The sequence below is a fragment of the Argentina silus genome, assembly GCF_951799395.1.
Source record: "Argentina silus genome assembly, chromosome: Y".
NCBI lineage: Eukaryota > Metazoa > Chordata > Actinopteri > Argentiniformes > Argentinidae > Argentina > Argentina silus.
Genome location: NC_139654.1, coordinates 27,489,662 through 27,506,398, shown reverse-complemented (window position 1 = coordinate 27,506,398; position 16,737 = coordinate 27,489,662). Strand labels below are relative to the sequence as shown.

Below are 16,737 nucleotides of genomic sequence, written 5' to 3'. Positions count from 1 at the left end.
TGGTACCCCAGATACCGGATCTCCCTCCGCCCGATCACGCACTTTTTCGGGTTGGCCGTCAGCCCCACCTGCCTCAGGGACCGCAGAACAGCAGCCACACTCCGCACATGCTGCGCCCAGGTGTCACTGTGAATGACAATGTCATCTAGGTAGGCCGCAGCATAGGCAGAGTGCGGCCGCAGAATACGGTCCATGAGGCGCTGAAAAGTGGCTGGGGCTCCGAACAACCCGAAAGGGAGCACTGTGAACTGGAAGAGCCCGAGCGGAGTGGAGAATGCCGTTTTCTCCCGGGACACCGGCGAGAGTGGAATCTGCCAGTATCCCTTCGTGCAATCCAATGTCGTGAAGTACTTGGCCGTACCAAGCCGGTCCAAGAGCTCGTCAACCCGGCGCATCGGATAAGCATCGAACTTGGAGACCGCATTAACCCGTCTATAATCCACACAGAACCGTATAGCCCCATCTGGCTTGTTGACAAGCACGATGGGGCTACACCAATCACTGCGGGACTCCTCGACCACACCAAGCTCCAGCATGGCTTCCAACTCCCTGCACACAATGTCTCGTTTGTGCACCGGCAACCAAAAGGGACGCGTGCGCACCGTTAAACCCGGCTGCGTTTCTATAGGGTGGTCGATGAGCGTAGTCCGGCCGGGCAGGGGAGAGAACACGTCGGCGAACTTAGCCTGCAAATCTGCAACGTCCGTGGCCTGGCTAGCAGAGAGATGGTTATCAATACCGACCGGAGTGCTAACTTTCGATTTTGGGACTTCCGGACCGAACTCCTCTCTCTCTGGAATTACTGTAGCCAGAGCAACATTGACCACGTCGTTCCATTTTTTAAGGAGATTGACGTGATACACCTGCAAGCTATCCCCCCGGTCCGAGCGTACTACCTCATAATCCACGTCCCCCATGCGACGTGTGACCACAAACGGCCCTTGCCACTTCGCGAGTAATTTCGTGCTGGAGGTGGGTAACAGTACGAGCACCTTGTCTCCCGGTGTAAATTCTCGTAGGGTAGTTCCCCTGTCGTATAGGCGTTTCTGACGCTCCTGGGCTTGCAGCAAATGCTCGCGTGAGATAACCCCTAGGGCGTGGAGCTTTGTGCACAAGTCCAGGACGTATTGGATCTCACTTTTACTGTCGCTAGCCCTGTCCTCCCAATTTTCTTTAAGAAGGTCTAGGACACCCCGGGGCTTACGCCCGTAGAGTAATTCAAACGGGGAAAACCCGGTGGAAGCTTGGGGGACTTCCCGTACCGCAAACAACAGGGGATCTAGCCATTTATGCCAATTCCGACTATCCTCGTGTACAAACTTCCGGATCATTGACTTCAAGGTCTGATTGAACCGCTCACAAAGGCCATCAGTGGCCGGGTGGTAAACACTGGTTCGAATCGCCTTGATGTTCAACAAGCCATACAGTTCCTTGAGGGTGCGTGACATAAAATTAGTGCCCTGATCGGTGAGAATCTCTTTCGGGATTCCCACGCGGAAGATTACTTGAAACAATGCCTGCGCTACACTCTTGGCAGAGATATTGCGAAGCGGTATTGCCTCGGGGTATCGGGTGGCGTAATCTATCAAGACCAACACAAATCGATATCCCTGTGTACTCCGGTCAAATGGCCCGATAATATCCATCGCAATGCGGTCGAATGGGTTCTCGACCAATGGTAAGGGCCGCAAGGGGGCCCGTGGAATGGCCGGGGGATTTACCAACTGACATTCACGACAAGAAGCGCACCACCTACGCACCTCTGCCCGAATCCCCGGCCAATAAAATCGAGCCATTATACGGTTCAGTGTTTTATCATACCCTAAATGGCCCGCCATGGGGTTGAAATGAGCCGCCTGGAAGACCATTTCGCGGCGGCTGCGGGGAACCAACAACTGGGTTACTTCCTCCTGACTATGTGAGTCATGACTTACTCTATATAACCTGTCGCTGATAATCGCAAAATAGGGGTGGGCGTGCACTGTGTCTGGCCGTATCAAAGTACCATCACTTGGTCAAAGGCCGATCTTAGGGTCTCGTCACGAGACTGCTCGAGGGGGAAGTCGCCTAGCAGCGGATAGTTCGGCGGGGAAATCTCGGGGTGAGGCGCCCCCGCCGGCTCCGGCTCCCCGGCAGTGTCGCGAGGCGCCGCCTCACCACAGAGCACATTACACGCCTCACACCTCCCTAGCTGTCGTGCACGCATCCCGGTAGCCCTCTTTACCGCTTGAGGAAACCCCTCCCAATCTACACCTAGAATCAGGGGATGCGTGAGGCGTGGGCTAACCGCCGCCTGTACACTATGTTTTTTTCCCTCATAATGAATTTCGATAGCGACCACCGGATATTCGTGAATGTCCCCATGCACACACCTCACCTGCACCCTCGACGCCTTCAACAATGCCCCCGGCCGAACCAGGCGCTCCTGGATCATGGACTGCATGCAGCCCGAATCCAAGAACGCCTGGTGCGTATCATGCTGTATCCTTACCGGAACACGATACGCCGCTCCTGGTCCGGGGGGAGGGCCCGGTATGTCGCCGATGCGGACGACCTGCCCCACCTCCATCGCCGGGCACTCGGCCTGCACATGGCCCGGCCGTCCGCACCGCCAACACACCCCCCCTGTCGCTCGGGGTGCTACCTGTGGGGCCAGGGTTGGCTCTGGATGGGTGCACCCCTGCCATCTCGTCCTCGGGGCGGGCGCCGGCCTTTCCCCTTCCGGTCCCTCGGCTCCTCCTGGGCGCCGGCCCCCCGCCCCCTGGCGCGGGGCCGGGGTTGGTCGTTGCGGCCCCCGCGGTGGGAGGGAGAGATGGTCCTCCGCTAATCCCACGGCGGTCTTGAGGTCCTGGTGGTACTGGACCCAGGCGGCGGTTCGGGCCGGGAGTCCCGTGAGGAACTGTTCCAGGACTACCCGGTACCCGACCTCCTCCGCCGAGTTGTTCTCTGGGACCAGCCACCGCCATGCGCTGTCCCGTAGCCGCTGGGCGTAGGCGAAGGGCCGGCTCCCCTCCTCCATTGTCAGGGCCCGAAACCGGCGACGGTGCTCCTCCGGTGTGAGGCCCAGGCGGTCCCGAATTGCCCGGGCCAGGGACGGGTAATCCCGTTGGGCGGCCGCTGGTAAACTGTGGGCCGCTAGCTGCGCCTCCCCTGACAGGAGGGGCAGCAGATGGTAGGCCCACTCTCCGTCCGGCCACCCCGAGATCCTCGCTGTCCCCTCGAACACCGCGAGGAACGCCTCCGGGTCGTCCAGGTCCCCCATCTTCTGTAGCTGGACCTTGGGGGGACCTTGTGCCGACCCGGTCCCCGGCGCCGGCCTGATGGCCCTGGTGAGGTCCTGGAGGAGGGCACGGTCCTCAGCCCTCGCCGCTGTCATCTCTCCCACGGCAGCCTGCTGGGTCTGTTGCAGGATAGTCTGTTGTTCGAGGATCAGCGATATCCTCGAGATTGCTGCTGCTAGCGTCTCCATTCTGTGCACCACGTTGGGCGCCAATGTAACAATGTCCGTTTGTACACAGAGGCAGACGTAGTGTATCGGTATGGGATTGCTCCCGTTTATTCATAAAGTCTCTGGTAATACAGTTCGATGGCTTTCCAGCCTCGTCAAAAGTCACTCTCGACTCTCGCTCTCTCTCCCGTGTCGCCGTTCCCAGCTCACCTACTGAAATGACAAAGGCACACACATCTTAAGCACTAGCCAACGAGACTTCATTTGCAACAGGTGTGCAACGAAGCCTCGCCGACACAACCCTGGCCACGGTCCTGTAGCTCCCTCTACAGGCCGAACGCTGCATGTCCCCCCATACTAACATTTCTAAATATACAAGATGCAGAACTACAGTCGTAAACCTGTTTACTATAGACAGGACCACAGAGAAGGAGAGAGTACAAGAGAGATTCTTGTGGTGTTGATTTACAACAGAAGAATGATTCAAGCTTTCAGCCTGTAGGGAGTAATGTTCTGTCTTTACCACATACTGTTCACATGGACAAGGTAGTCCATTAGTTATTCTGTTGTTGTTTACTTGTTAAATAGTCATGATCTTGACCTTATTCCTCACAACTGTATTTTTCTATGGTATGGAGGAAACACCCCTTGTAACTCTTGTCTATCTTAACTGAATAGATTGATAGACAGACAGACAGTCAGTAGCAGCCCACACACAGAGACAGACAGACGGATGGATGGATAGACAGATTACTCCATACCCAGGTAGACAGTCTCCGCAGACGGTGTCTGAGTTTGAAGTACCAGAGGTCACAACCTTTTGGTTGAGGACCCCGCAGGAGGAGTGCAGGCGGCACGGCTCTGAGTCAAATGTGTCTGAATACGTGCCGGCTGGGCAAGACTGGCATCGCACTGCCTCATCTGGCCCCTCAACCTGCCCGCAAGCCTAGCATGGGAAAATACCTCACAACTCAGAGAACAGAATCCGTAACAGCTGGCAAGGAAAAACACTTTTCAGGTGGCTCAGGTGGTTTGGTTGGTTGGCACATAGTGCTGGCAAAATGTGTTTCATACTGAATGTATATGTTCAATGTAAGTTGGAATGACCGTACTACATCTAAAATAATAAACAACATGAGAAGCTGTAAGACAGGAAAGACAGAATGAAAGACACTCAACATTTCGAAGCAGGAACTAAAATACATATGCCTATTCTTTAATATTATTTTTTTTTTTTAAAAGTACTGCATCAGCATTAGCATATCTCAAAGTAAACTGAAATGCATACAGTACCCATTGCCAAGAGAAAAATAAATACTTTAAGTATACTTAAATATTATATTTCGAGCATACTTGAGTTTAAATATACTTTAGTATATTTAAGGACACAAAAATGACCAAGCTTAAATTGTATTGAAGTTGTATTTAATAAACTGAAATTGTAAATTATGTAGGTTTTTAATATATTAAATATACTTGAAATATGTTAAATTGACCCCTCTTAATTCAGATAAGTATATATTTTTTTGTAACTTAATTTTTTATTGATTTCCCACAAAGATATAGACAGAACAGCTCATCCATATCCCAAAAAATAAAATGAAAAGTATAGTAAGACTTATGACACAAATAATAAAATAAAATAAAGAAATAATATTAACAGCAAATAGTTATTCACACAGTTATTTCTGATTAGGCATTCATTTAGTCAGTGTCACGTCTCATATAAGTGTTCCATTTATCCCAGTACTTTTCAAACATATTCTCTTTGATTCTCAAAAGGTATGTCAACTTTTCCATAACAAAAATATCTTGGACAATTTCCAGCCACTGTTCCTGATTTTGAGTATTTACATTGAGCCAATTTCTGGTGACTGCTTTCTTACTTGCCGCAAGTAACACTTTCGTCAAATAAAAATCTTCTACCATCATCGATATTCCCAAGATACATCACAGAGCAGGTCTTTGGGATTTCATATCCCAAAATAATTTTTACAACTGCATTTACATTCTCCCAATACAGCCTTATCTTTTTACAATTCCAGAAAATATGAGAGTGGTCAGCCTCCATACTCCCACACAGCCTCCAACAGTGTTGCTGTGCAGCAAGTTGCCTGCTTTTTATTTGAGGTGTTATGAAAAAACTAACTAAATTCTTCCAGCAGAATTCCCTCCATATCAGCGAGTTTGTGGACGTACATTGTGTCTTACACATTTGAAACCATTCTTCCTCTGTTATTTGAATCTTTAACTCTGCTTCCCATTTTGCTTTTATGCAGAGTGTTGACTCCCCCCTGCTTTCCCCCAATGCATGGTAGAAAGCGGAGATGACCCGAGGCCCCTTCTGTTTGTATGCATCCGCAATCACCCCTATCACATTGTTTGGTGATCCATCTTGTTCCAACCTTATCTCTTTTGTAAAGTAATCTCTTAACTGCAAGTATCTAAAAAAATCGTTGTTTTCAAGACCATACCGTGTCTTTAAATCCTGGAAACTCATAAATTCACCATTTTCTAAAACCGTACACATTGCCGTTATGCCTTTTTTGGGCCCATTCTTTAAATATTGAATCATACAACCCTGGCTTAAACTTTGAATCATAAGCAAACCACCTCAGTGCGCGAACCCCTCCCTTTAATTTGTATTTTCTTACTACAACATTCCATATTTCTAGCGTAAATTATACTATTGGATCCATAACATGTCTCAAAGTCCTTGTCAACTGTTTGTCACCCACCAATATCTGGATCTGGTAACCCTGTACCTCCCTTTCCATCTCTTTCCATCGAGATTCATAATCAGGTCTACACCAACAGGCCAAAGGCCTGAGTTGAGCTGCATAGAAATATTCCCTAAGATTGGGTAAAGCCATTCCCCCCTTACTTTTAGGCAGTTGAAGTGTCGTAAATTTTATTCTCTGCTTTTTGCCATTCCAAATGAATCTAGAGATCATCTTATCCCATGCTATGAATTTGTTTTGGGGAACATTAAATGGGAGATATTGGATTAAATATAGTAGCCTAGGTAGGATATTCATTTTAACCGTTTGTATTCTGGCACTGAAGTCTAAAGGGAGGGTAGACCACCTTTCAACATCCTTTTGGATGCTTTCAACAATTTTGTTATAATTGATTACAAACATGTTGGAAAATGTTTTGGTTATAGTAACACCTAGATAATTCATTGTTTTAGAATTCCATTTCAGATTATATGCCTCTCTGATTTGTTGGGATGGAGAATAATTAAATGAAAGAATTTGTGTTTTTGTTACATTCAATTTATATCCCGAATAGTGTCCATATGTTTCGAGTAGGCGCATTAGGTTTGGGAAACATACATCTGGTTGTTCAAGAAAAATAATAACATCATCTGCGAAAAGTCCAATGATATGTTCTTTCCCCTCTATATTAACACCCTGCAGGTCTTTGCTCTGCCTTATTGCTTGCGCCAAGGGTTCAGCATATAGAGCATAGAGAGTAGGCGAAAGACAACAGCCCTGTCTTGTATCTCTCTCCAGCTGAATCCTATTAGACAGGTTCCCATTTACCTTAATCCTAGCCGTAGGCTCATGGTAGATAGTCTTAATACACCGAATTGCATTTTCGTCAAAACCAAATCTCTTTAGTACTTCATATAGAAATACCCAACTAACACTATCGAATGCTTTTTCTGCATCTAAACTGACCAGAGCCACACTAGTATCCTTTTTTTGGGCTTTGTCTACAATATGGAGAGTTCTTCTAATATTGTCCTGTGTTTGGCACCCTCTGATGAATCCAGTTTGATCTTCGTCAATTAGATCTGGTACGAAAGTCTCAAATCTTTTGCAAATAATAGAGGTAAATAGTTTATAGTCCACATTTAAAATTGAGACAGGTCTAAAATGTTTACATTGTTCTTTGTCTTTGCCTTCTTTAGGTAAAATTGAAATAATTGCTTCCTTCCATGATGGAGGGGCCCTGCCCTCTTTAAGGGTCCAGTTAAAACAGGACAAAAGCAGAGGCATTAGCTCCTTCCTGAAGGCTTTATACCATTCAGCTGGAAACCCATCGCTACCTGATGATTTACCGGCCTTAAGTCTACTGATTGCAGCTTCCAGCTCCTCAACTGTAATTAGTGACGTAATGGTGTCATTCTGTGCCTCACCAATAGATGGCAGGTCGAGTGAATTAAGAAAATCTCTTATTGTTTTTTCATCAGCTGATGGTGGTTTGGAATAAAGTTTCTTGTAGTATTCTTCAAATATTCTTTGTATCTCATCAGGCTCCTGTGCTAATTGGTTGGTTTGAGGGTCCCTTATTTTATAAATTGTATTAGTGGCCTGCTGTTTACGAAGGTGTCTAGCCAGGAGTCTAGTTGCTTTTGGACCTGATTCATAATAAGTCTGCTTTACAAATCTTGCCCTTTTTTCTATTTCCTCCCTGAGGATCTCATCTATCTCCCCCTTTGTTTTCTTAATTTGTTGTAATACTGACTGATCCCCTGTGTTATTATGTTTTTACTCCAGTTCTCTCAATTTCCCTACTTTGTGTTCGTATGCGGCTAGCCAGGCTTTTTTTTGTGATGATGTCAGAGTGATCAGCTTGCCACGTAAAACTGCCTTCATAGCATCCCACAGTATTACAGGGTCCACATCCCCATTATCATTCTCTTCTATATACCTTTTTATCTCTTCCCTTATCTATTCCACATTTGCTTTCTTATTCAAAATACCCACATTGAGCCTCCATACAGTACTTATTCTCCTACTATTCAGGTGTATTGACAAGCTGATTGCATTGTGGTCTGATACATCTGCTACCCCGACTTTACATTCTGTGACCCTGTGACTTTCGCCTGTACTCATTAAAAAGTAGTCAATCCTGGAGTAGACAGAATGAGGTACTGAATAGTGTGTATAGTCCCTTTCTAGAGGGTGAAGTTCCCTCCAAACATCAATTAGTCCCATTTCCTGAATTGAAGCGTGAATAAACTTGGTCAGATGCATCTTGTTTTTCTTGAGGCTTGTTGTATCCAAATTATGTTTCATGACCACATTAAAGTCCCCTCCACATATCAAAATACCTTCAGTCTCTAAGGCAATAGTGTCAAACAGATTTTTGAAAAAACATTTGGTACTCTCCGGGGGGGCATATACATTGATCAGTGTAACCACTTTGTTTTCTAGCCTACCTTTCACTAATACATACCTTCCCTCTTTATCCCTAACTTCTTTATGGCATTCAAATTGGACTGCACAGCAAATTCAGCAGAGTTAAATTTCTGGTGTTGATGAGAATTGAGTCAATCTCACTCTACTTGGAGTTGATCTAACTCTGTATGTTGTCTAATCTGTTAGATTTCACACTGTAGCATGAAAGAGTTGGTGTCAAAATGGAGTGTTATAACAGTTTTCTTGAAATCAACTGTCATAGTGTCACATTGAAGATCTCCACACTTAATTTTAACACCTCCAGTGTAAAGCTTGCCTTGCGGTTAGCCCCACCCACAGACATTAGAATTTCAACGCCTAGAGTGAGGAGTGAATGACCCCACCCCTCCCTCCTCCCCTCTCTGGAATCCACGGCAGGTGAAAGAAATCGGCCATTTGACTTTTTGCATGGTGGCGGTAAGTAACCGTTAATCACATTTACATTTTTGGTTTTTAGCAGACGCCTTTGTCCAAAGCGACTTACAACATACATTTAAATAGATGACCATGAGTGATATTGTTATGCAAATACGTATTTAGACCTTGGTATGATGTTTAGACTGCAGTTTTTACTCAAGCTTAGCCAGCAGTAATGTTAGGCAGTGATAGAGTCGACAAACTAGGCTACCTAGCGTTTGTTTCGTCTACTTTTATACTTTTTTTTTTTTTTTGAAGGTCACGTTACATCATTTTCACTATCTTTTGAGTTAGCTAACTGCTCAAATTGGCTAGGTTGAGGTGAGAACATGCCCCCACGTGTTGCTGTCAGCAAAGGAGTTGGTATTGCAAAATCCTGATGTGAGGACTGGTCATATCTGTAACTTAAATTGTGGGTATCAGGACCACAGAAAACTTTTAAACTTTTTACTTGGAATTGTAGTTTTAGTTAAATAAAATGGAACCTCCGTTTTAATAATTGTTATGCAAATACTATTTAGACCTTGGTATGATGTTTAGACTGCAGTTTTTACTCAAGCTTAGCCAGGACTATGTTAGCCAGCTACCTAGCGTTGGTTTCTTCTACTTATATACCTTTTCTGATTATTAAGTGTTACTGTAAGCTTATGGTAATTCTCGTTGAGTTTGTAATGTTTGGCAGTGTAGGTTAAGTTACATCATTTTCGCTATTGTGGGAAAACGTGTTCTTTATTTGAAGAGAAGACAAACTACTTCTTAATTTTAGCTATTTATTTATATGTCAAAATTCTAGACTTGTACAAGGACCACTTTTGGCGAAGAAAATCACAGTCAGCAAGCTGTTAATCTGTAACCAACCCTCCAAAAATGGATGCATTCAAACAGTCAAACAAGGCATTTTACAGTAAACAGAATGATTGTGATTGGCTATTTGGTTGGGGAGGAGCCGCGGTTTAGACTTGGCTCTCCTCTCGTTGGTGTTTTAGGCTGGTCCCGGCCACTGACACACGATCCGTTCCAGGTAGAGATATCGCCGGTCCGTTCCCTCTGGGGAACGAGTTGACCTGCTGAAGAAAACATATACCTACTCTGATTTGTCCTTTCCTAGCCTAGTATTTTTCCATTACATCATTCTTATGTTATGTGTGTGTTGGAGCATCTATCTTGATGACCTGACCCTTACCTCTTCATGTATTAATCCAAGTACCATGGAACTAATGCTTGATTCATCTCTCATTTATCAACAGGCCATCACATTAGTAAATTTCAGATGATTAAAAAACATATTAATTCAATTGATTTGCATATGGAATATCAAATACAATTAGTAAATTTAATCACCCTATATATATTCCCTATATACCCTATATAATCACCTGAATAGCTTTATTTACTCGTCTGCTATTGAGCATTATGATGCAACCGTTTTTATAAAAATAATTTCTAACACTATCTTTTGTGTTAGCTAACTGCTCAAATTAGCAAATTGGCTAGGTGAGAACATGCCTCCACGTGTTAGCTGCGTTGCTGTCCAGCAAAGGAGTTGGTATTGCAAAATACTGATATGAGGACTGTGCATATCTGTAACTTCAATTGTGGGTATCAGACCCACAGAAAACGTTTCAACTTTTTACTTGGAATAGTTAGTGGAGCAGCTAGGAGGTGTTTTCTCCTCAAAATGAATGAAAAGCAACAGGCACATGCATGGTGAAAATCCTCATTGTTTCATGATTCTCCTGTAAATTGATAGCTTGTTGGTTACAAATAAATTGTAGTTTTCAATAATAGGCTACTGTGCAAATTCAAAAGGATTTTAAGGTTTGTAGAAAGGATGACTTTACATAAATTATATAAGTTTTTCATATAAAAACTACCTCAGTATCACTATGCACTGTGATATTCTTAATCTTGACACTTATGTTTTTATATTTTTATTCACAGCAGGCGGTAAACCTCACCTTGTTTCACTCTCTTCACATTGGTAAGCACTGTCATGTTTTAGAGAGGCATTATGATTCTGGCTCCTATTTGGACTGTGTTGGCCTGGCTTGATTAACAAATAGTTATTTAATTATATCCTTTTACAGGAAATGCTGGCTAAAGTGGAGATCCGAGGAGTGCAGAAATACGTTAGAGTTCCACAGACTGATCAAGTCTTTCAATTCGAGAAGTTCCTTCAAGAAAGTTTGTAGTTTATTTATGGAAATAGTTTTGCATTTAATGTTATCACTGTAGTTGAACATGCAATCTTACATATTCTGTAAATACAGTGATTAGTTTGCAAGTGCTCGTGTCCCATAGGTATTACACAAACTGTTCTGTCAGCAAACAGATTAATATTGTATTAATGCAATGTACTGTACTTTTGATTCTCCTAGTGTCTCCCGGCAATTCAGGCCCTGTACAGGTGCCCCGGACCAACCCTCTATTCAACAGGTATGGACCTCAGTCTGAAGGGTCTTACCCTATCAGCTACTAAAAGGTCCTATGTAGGTTGGTGTCGATTAGACTCACTCCGCTGTTAACAGTCTACGTCCCATAGTTCCTCCCATGTCTTCCTTTACCCACCTCAGTTGAACTGAAAAATCACCCCAAAAAACGTACACAGAAGCGGGTAATCTCTATGGTTAACGACTGCTCTAATCTTACATGAGTGCCAGTTGGTGTGGTTGCGGATAAAAAGTTTATCGGTAAAGATAATTTACCCAAAGGAGGTAATAAGGGGCTAGATATAACCCTTCAGATCCTATGATGAAATATGCACAGTAGTCTATAACGTTTTATGTCACCAGGAGGAGGTAAAAATGCTTATGATGGATGGAATACTAAAAATAAAAGTAAAAAGGTAAAAACTGGAAAGTTAAAAATAAAAATTAAGAATTAAATTGAGAAAACCGTTCCTTTAAATGCAGGTTAGATCCTTTAATGATGGCTTAAAGCATTGCAGCATAGCTGAGTTATCATAAAAATGGGTTACAGGCAGAGTGATTAAAATGTTAAAATGATAACATTTAAAAACGATAAAAATTAGAAAATAATAAAAACCCTATCAGTCTGTCCCTACTCTGCCTGTGAAATTTAGAGAAGTCCCAGTTTCACTTTTTCCGAGCGAAGCCAGTTCCTCTTTCCGCCACGGCCGTGGAAAGGAGCCGTTGTTGTACAAAGAAAGGTCCGCCAAGGTCCTCCGTTGTACTCGAGTGGCGAGTCCGTCAGTCAGAATTCAATCAGAGTGTGAGCTCCGGTCACAGAGAACTTCTCGGGTACTAAAGCATGAGAGTTCCTGTTTCCACTCCGGGGTAAAGTTTCCAACACGCTCCGTCCTGCTCCGGTCCTTCAGGTTTTGACGCTCCTCAGCGGGGAATGACCGTTGTACTGCTCCGGGGAGCTCTTTTTATACTCTTGCTAAAAGTCCTCCAATGCGACTTCCTTTTTGTCTAACACCTCTTATGTGGCTTTCTATTCGTGTAACCCCAGAGTGCAGGTACACACTTAGTGGGTTTGTGCTTGAATATTTGTGTTAAACATAGTGTGTTTTTTGTGCTTGTATTTTTGTGTTAGACACTGTGTGTGTTTGTAAGGTCATATGAAGTGCTTTTAGGGAAGTTCTTTTTAGGGAAGTGTCTCTGTCCCTCAACTCTCAGTGTCACAAGACATATAATAATACATTTGACCTTTATACCTACTGAGCAGTCAGGCATAGAATTCGATCTAGAATCCAGTACATCACCCTGGGTTCATCGTATTTCTATTAAACATTCTTATCACACTCATGCTTGATTATGGACACAAGGGTACTTTTTGTTGGGAATTTCCACAACCTGACCTACTTCACTCCGTAGGCCTTACACAATTAACTTCTTATGCCGTGATAAAACTTTATCATAAAAATTAAACTTCAGTCCTATGGTAGCCTACTTCAGTAATCATCCCTGAGTAAGGAAGTAACACAATCAAACATTAGTATTTTTATATTCTTGGTACTTTCAGTGTTAGTAAGCCGTCATCACCATGAGGCCCAAGCAGATATGTTGACCCGGGGTCATACACTCGCATTCTAATTTCTCTTATTTAGTTATGCAGTTACACATATTTGAATCAACTTATCATTTATAAGCAGTCATTTCCAGCTGCGGTAGGGTCATCTCGTAGAGTAGATCAAGGAAGCTCACTTCTGAGCCGTAGGCCATTTCTGGTGGAGAATTCAGCTGTAAAATCTCTGTGTCTAGAGTAAGGGTTGGCATTTGGTCATCCTCCGGTTGCACCGGTGATTGTGTCATCGTACGGTTATGTGCCCTCGTCCGGTTGGGCCCCCAGCTGCTAAGCTTTTTCTCTTTCTCGCCGTGTCATGGTGATTCACCAAGGTTGCTCTCAAACTTAGGACCAATCCTGCCGTGCTTAACTGGGTAACGTGGTGAATGGTGTTTAGGCCGGGGAAAGGCCATACTAGACTCGCCCTCGGCGACACTAGTAACAGAGAAGTTTAGTCTGGAAGAGAGTTTCAGTGGGGGCGAGCTAAGCTTGACTGATGTGTCAGGAACAGAGGTGGATGGAGATGTCTTCGATGAGCTTGTAAAGTCAGGTGTCTTGACCTTCATGGTCCCCTTCCCAGTAGGTAAGGAAAGTACTTGAAAAGGCAGGGGTTTTGATGAGGTATCACAGGCAGTGTGTGAACCCTGAGAGGCACATAGTGTTTTGTCAAATATTGTCATTATCATTTTGGAGGCCTCAAACTGTTATCATTTGATATTCTATTGATCATTATCTTTGGCACACATTATCCATAGATGGAAAGTACCTAAAATGTGTAAAAGATAATATACCGTACTTTAAAAAAAAATAATAAAATAAAAATTCTTCCATTTATTTGTTTTAATGCTTTTGTTACTGATGAATACATGTACATTTAAATGAATTTTGTCTGCCATTTTGTAGATCTGGATGTTCAGCTGGTCGAAAATGAGGCATTCTCATCTGTCGTGACTGCACTGTCCCCCACTTCATCCCATTCATCCTTGGTAGTGGCGGAGACTCCACTATCCCCAGCTTCATCCCATTCATCTGATTCTACAATTGTCCTTGAGTCCACAAGAAAGAGGAGGAACCCATCAGGGTTAATGGATCAATATGAAGCAAAACAGGTATGCTTTGAATAAATACATTTAAAATCCTCAATTAAGTCATTTTTATTATTGATAATATCTTTAAATACATATCTGCAGAAGAATATTGGGTATTCTGTATAAAGGAATGCCATAGAAAAGTGAATTGTTTTTTTGGGGGGAAAAAAATCACAAAAATCCTCTTTTAAATTTCCATAAGCAAGCTTCCTTACAAGCCTCCATTGTAACATGTTTTGGCAGAAAGTTGAAAATGTTCTGAGGGCCAATCCGAAGGGTGAGGAAATCTTTAAGGAGTATGACAAGACGAAAACACTACCAGATGCAACACGTAAACAGATGGTGAACATCCTGGTTGCAGATATGATGGAGTTACATGGGTAAGAATGTATCTCCATCTTCTCTCCCTTGCAAAACATACACACTGACAAGGTGGGCTCAAGTATAAACTATGATTTGTTTTGAAAGGAGGATTCCACCGTCAAGTGTGAGAACCAATTATGCACTGGGAATTGTGACACTTTTTCCGTACCTCCAAGATCCATTCTCCAAACAAGGATATGTAAGTTCTTGTTTTTTATGTGAAAACCCAAACCATTGTATTTTCTATACTTTCTTCCCTTTTTAGTTTCCTTGTTTGTATTTAAATCCTGTTTCAGATGAGTATATAGGTTTCTCAGCCTTGTATTTCCCACTAGTTTTTGTAAAGTTTTTGTAACACAGTCCGTGACACAGAGGCGGAGTCGAGGTTGTTGGTGTGGGAATCAACCCGTTTATTATTCACTATAATTATTATTTGGTCTTCTTCTCTGCGACTTTCCAGTCCCCCTAGCGGTAGGTAGGCCTATTATCATTACTAGGTTATTATTATAATTGGCAGTAGCGCCAGACTTCCAATGTGAGCTTGCAGGCATTATTATTATTATGAGTAGTGGTAGGCCTATTATCATTACTAGGCTATTGCTATATAATTATATGAGGTTACATGCTTTATTGTTGTTGTTGTTGTTGTTATTATTATTATTATTATTATTATTATTATTATCATTATCATCATCAGTAGGCCTATTATCATTACTAGGCTATTGCTATAATTGGTAATTGGCACCAGACCTCTGATATGAATTTATGATTTATTATTGTTATTATTACTAGGTCTAATAGTAGGCATATCATCTGCATTTTTTACAGAAGCTTGCAGGTAGGCGATGTTAATGTGAGACCTGAGCCTGCTTTGCCTTGCAAAGATCCTCAATTCTTGGCGCAATGTCTGATAAACATAGCCTCAAATCATCCTCGATTTGTGCACGATTGCGGTATTTCGTTTTGAGTGCAGTAATTTTTGAGAATCCTGCCTCACACAAATATGTCGACGCGAAAGGGAGGAGAATCTTCAAAGCGACGTCACAGAGTTGAGGGTATTCCTGCATCAATGCTGCCCAGAATGACGAAAGAGGGCAGGAGGTAAAGAGTTCCTTCAGCCTACTGTCACTCTTCAGCTCAATAAGCTGTTCCTGCATGTCAATTGACAGCTCGTTTGCTGTGCACACAAATGGATCTCGAACCCACGCAAAAGAGCGATAATCCTCTTTTAAGTACGTCGCAAATTGTTTTCTCATTGCTGACAGGTGCTCAGACGCTGATTGAAATAGAGAGGAGAAATCGTGTGACGTGCCTGCATCAGTGATAAAGTCTACAAGGCTGGGGAACATGTCGCAGTTCCCTCGACTGATGTGGCCATGCCAGAGGTCAAGTTTTTGTGTGAAGGCGTCCACTCTGTCTGCGAGGAGCAAAATATGAGTTTCGCGGCCTTGCAAAGACAGGTTGAGGCCATTCAAGCAGTCAAATATATCGACCAAATAGGACAGAGACGCAAGCCACATAGTGTCATCCAGATGCTTCGCCAGATCTGATTTGATTTCTGTCAAAAACCACTTCACCTCCTCTCGCAGCTCATACAACCGCTGTAACACCCGCCCCCTGGAGAGCCAGCGAACTTCAGTGTGCAGAAGCAGCTGTTCGTGCCCTGATCCCATCTCCTGGCAGAGGACCCCAAACAAGCGAGAGTTTAGCGGCCGTGATTTGATGAGATTTATCATTTTCACGGATTGGTTCAGCACAGAGTCAAAGAGAACCGGCATTTTTTTTGCAGCTAGTGCTTCGCGATGGACCATGCAATGTGTCCATTTCACAAGTGGAGCTACTTGCTGAACGCGAGCAGCTAGGCCACGCTCACGGCCCGTCATTGCCCGCGCACCATCCGGTCCCAAGCCAAACCATTTTCGTGGATAAATATATCGAGGACATTGAAGATGGCTTCTCCTGTAGTGTGCGACTGAAGAGGCCGGCAAAACAGGACATCCTCCTCAATCGCCTTGTCCCGCAGATACCTGACATAGGTGAGAAGCTGGGCCTGCCCAGCAATATCAGTGGATTCGTCCAGCTGCAGCACGTAGTAAGGACTCTTTTTTATGAACTCTATCAGTTGCTCTCTGATATCATTAGACATGTCTGAAATTCTCCTAGCGACTGTGTCATTGGACAGTGGTACTGTACCGAGTTT

At 43.8% G+C, this 16,737-nt stretch overlaps 1 protein-coding gene across 1 annotated transcript in view; it reads right to left on the bottom strand.

Annotated features, from left to right (window-relative positions):
- The window catches only part of LOC310824051 (tumor necrosis factor receptor superfamily member 19L-like), a gene marked incomplete at both ends in the record, with an annotated part of 44,284 nt that overhangs the window by 10,764 nt on the left and 16,783 nt on the right, over nt 1-16,737 (bottom strand). The window contains 2 exons of the mRNA XM_083696943.1: nt 3,840-3,856; nt 4,210-4,394. Coding sequence (XP_083553069.1) covers nt 3,840-3,856; nt 4,210-4,394 — 202 coding nt within the window. The remainder of the gene's footprint in view (nt 1-3,839; nt 3,857-4,209; nt 4,395-16,737) is intronic.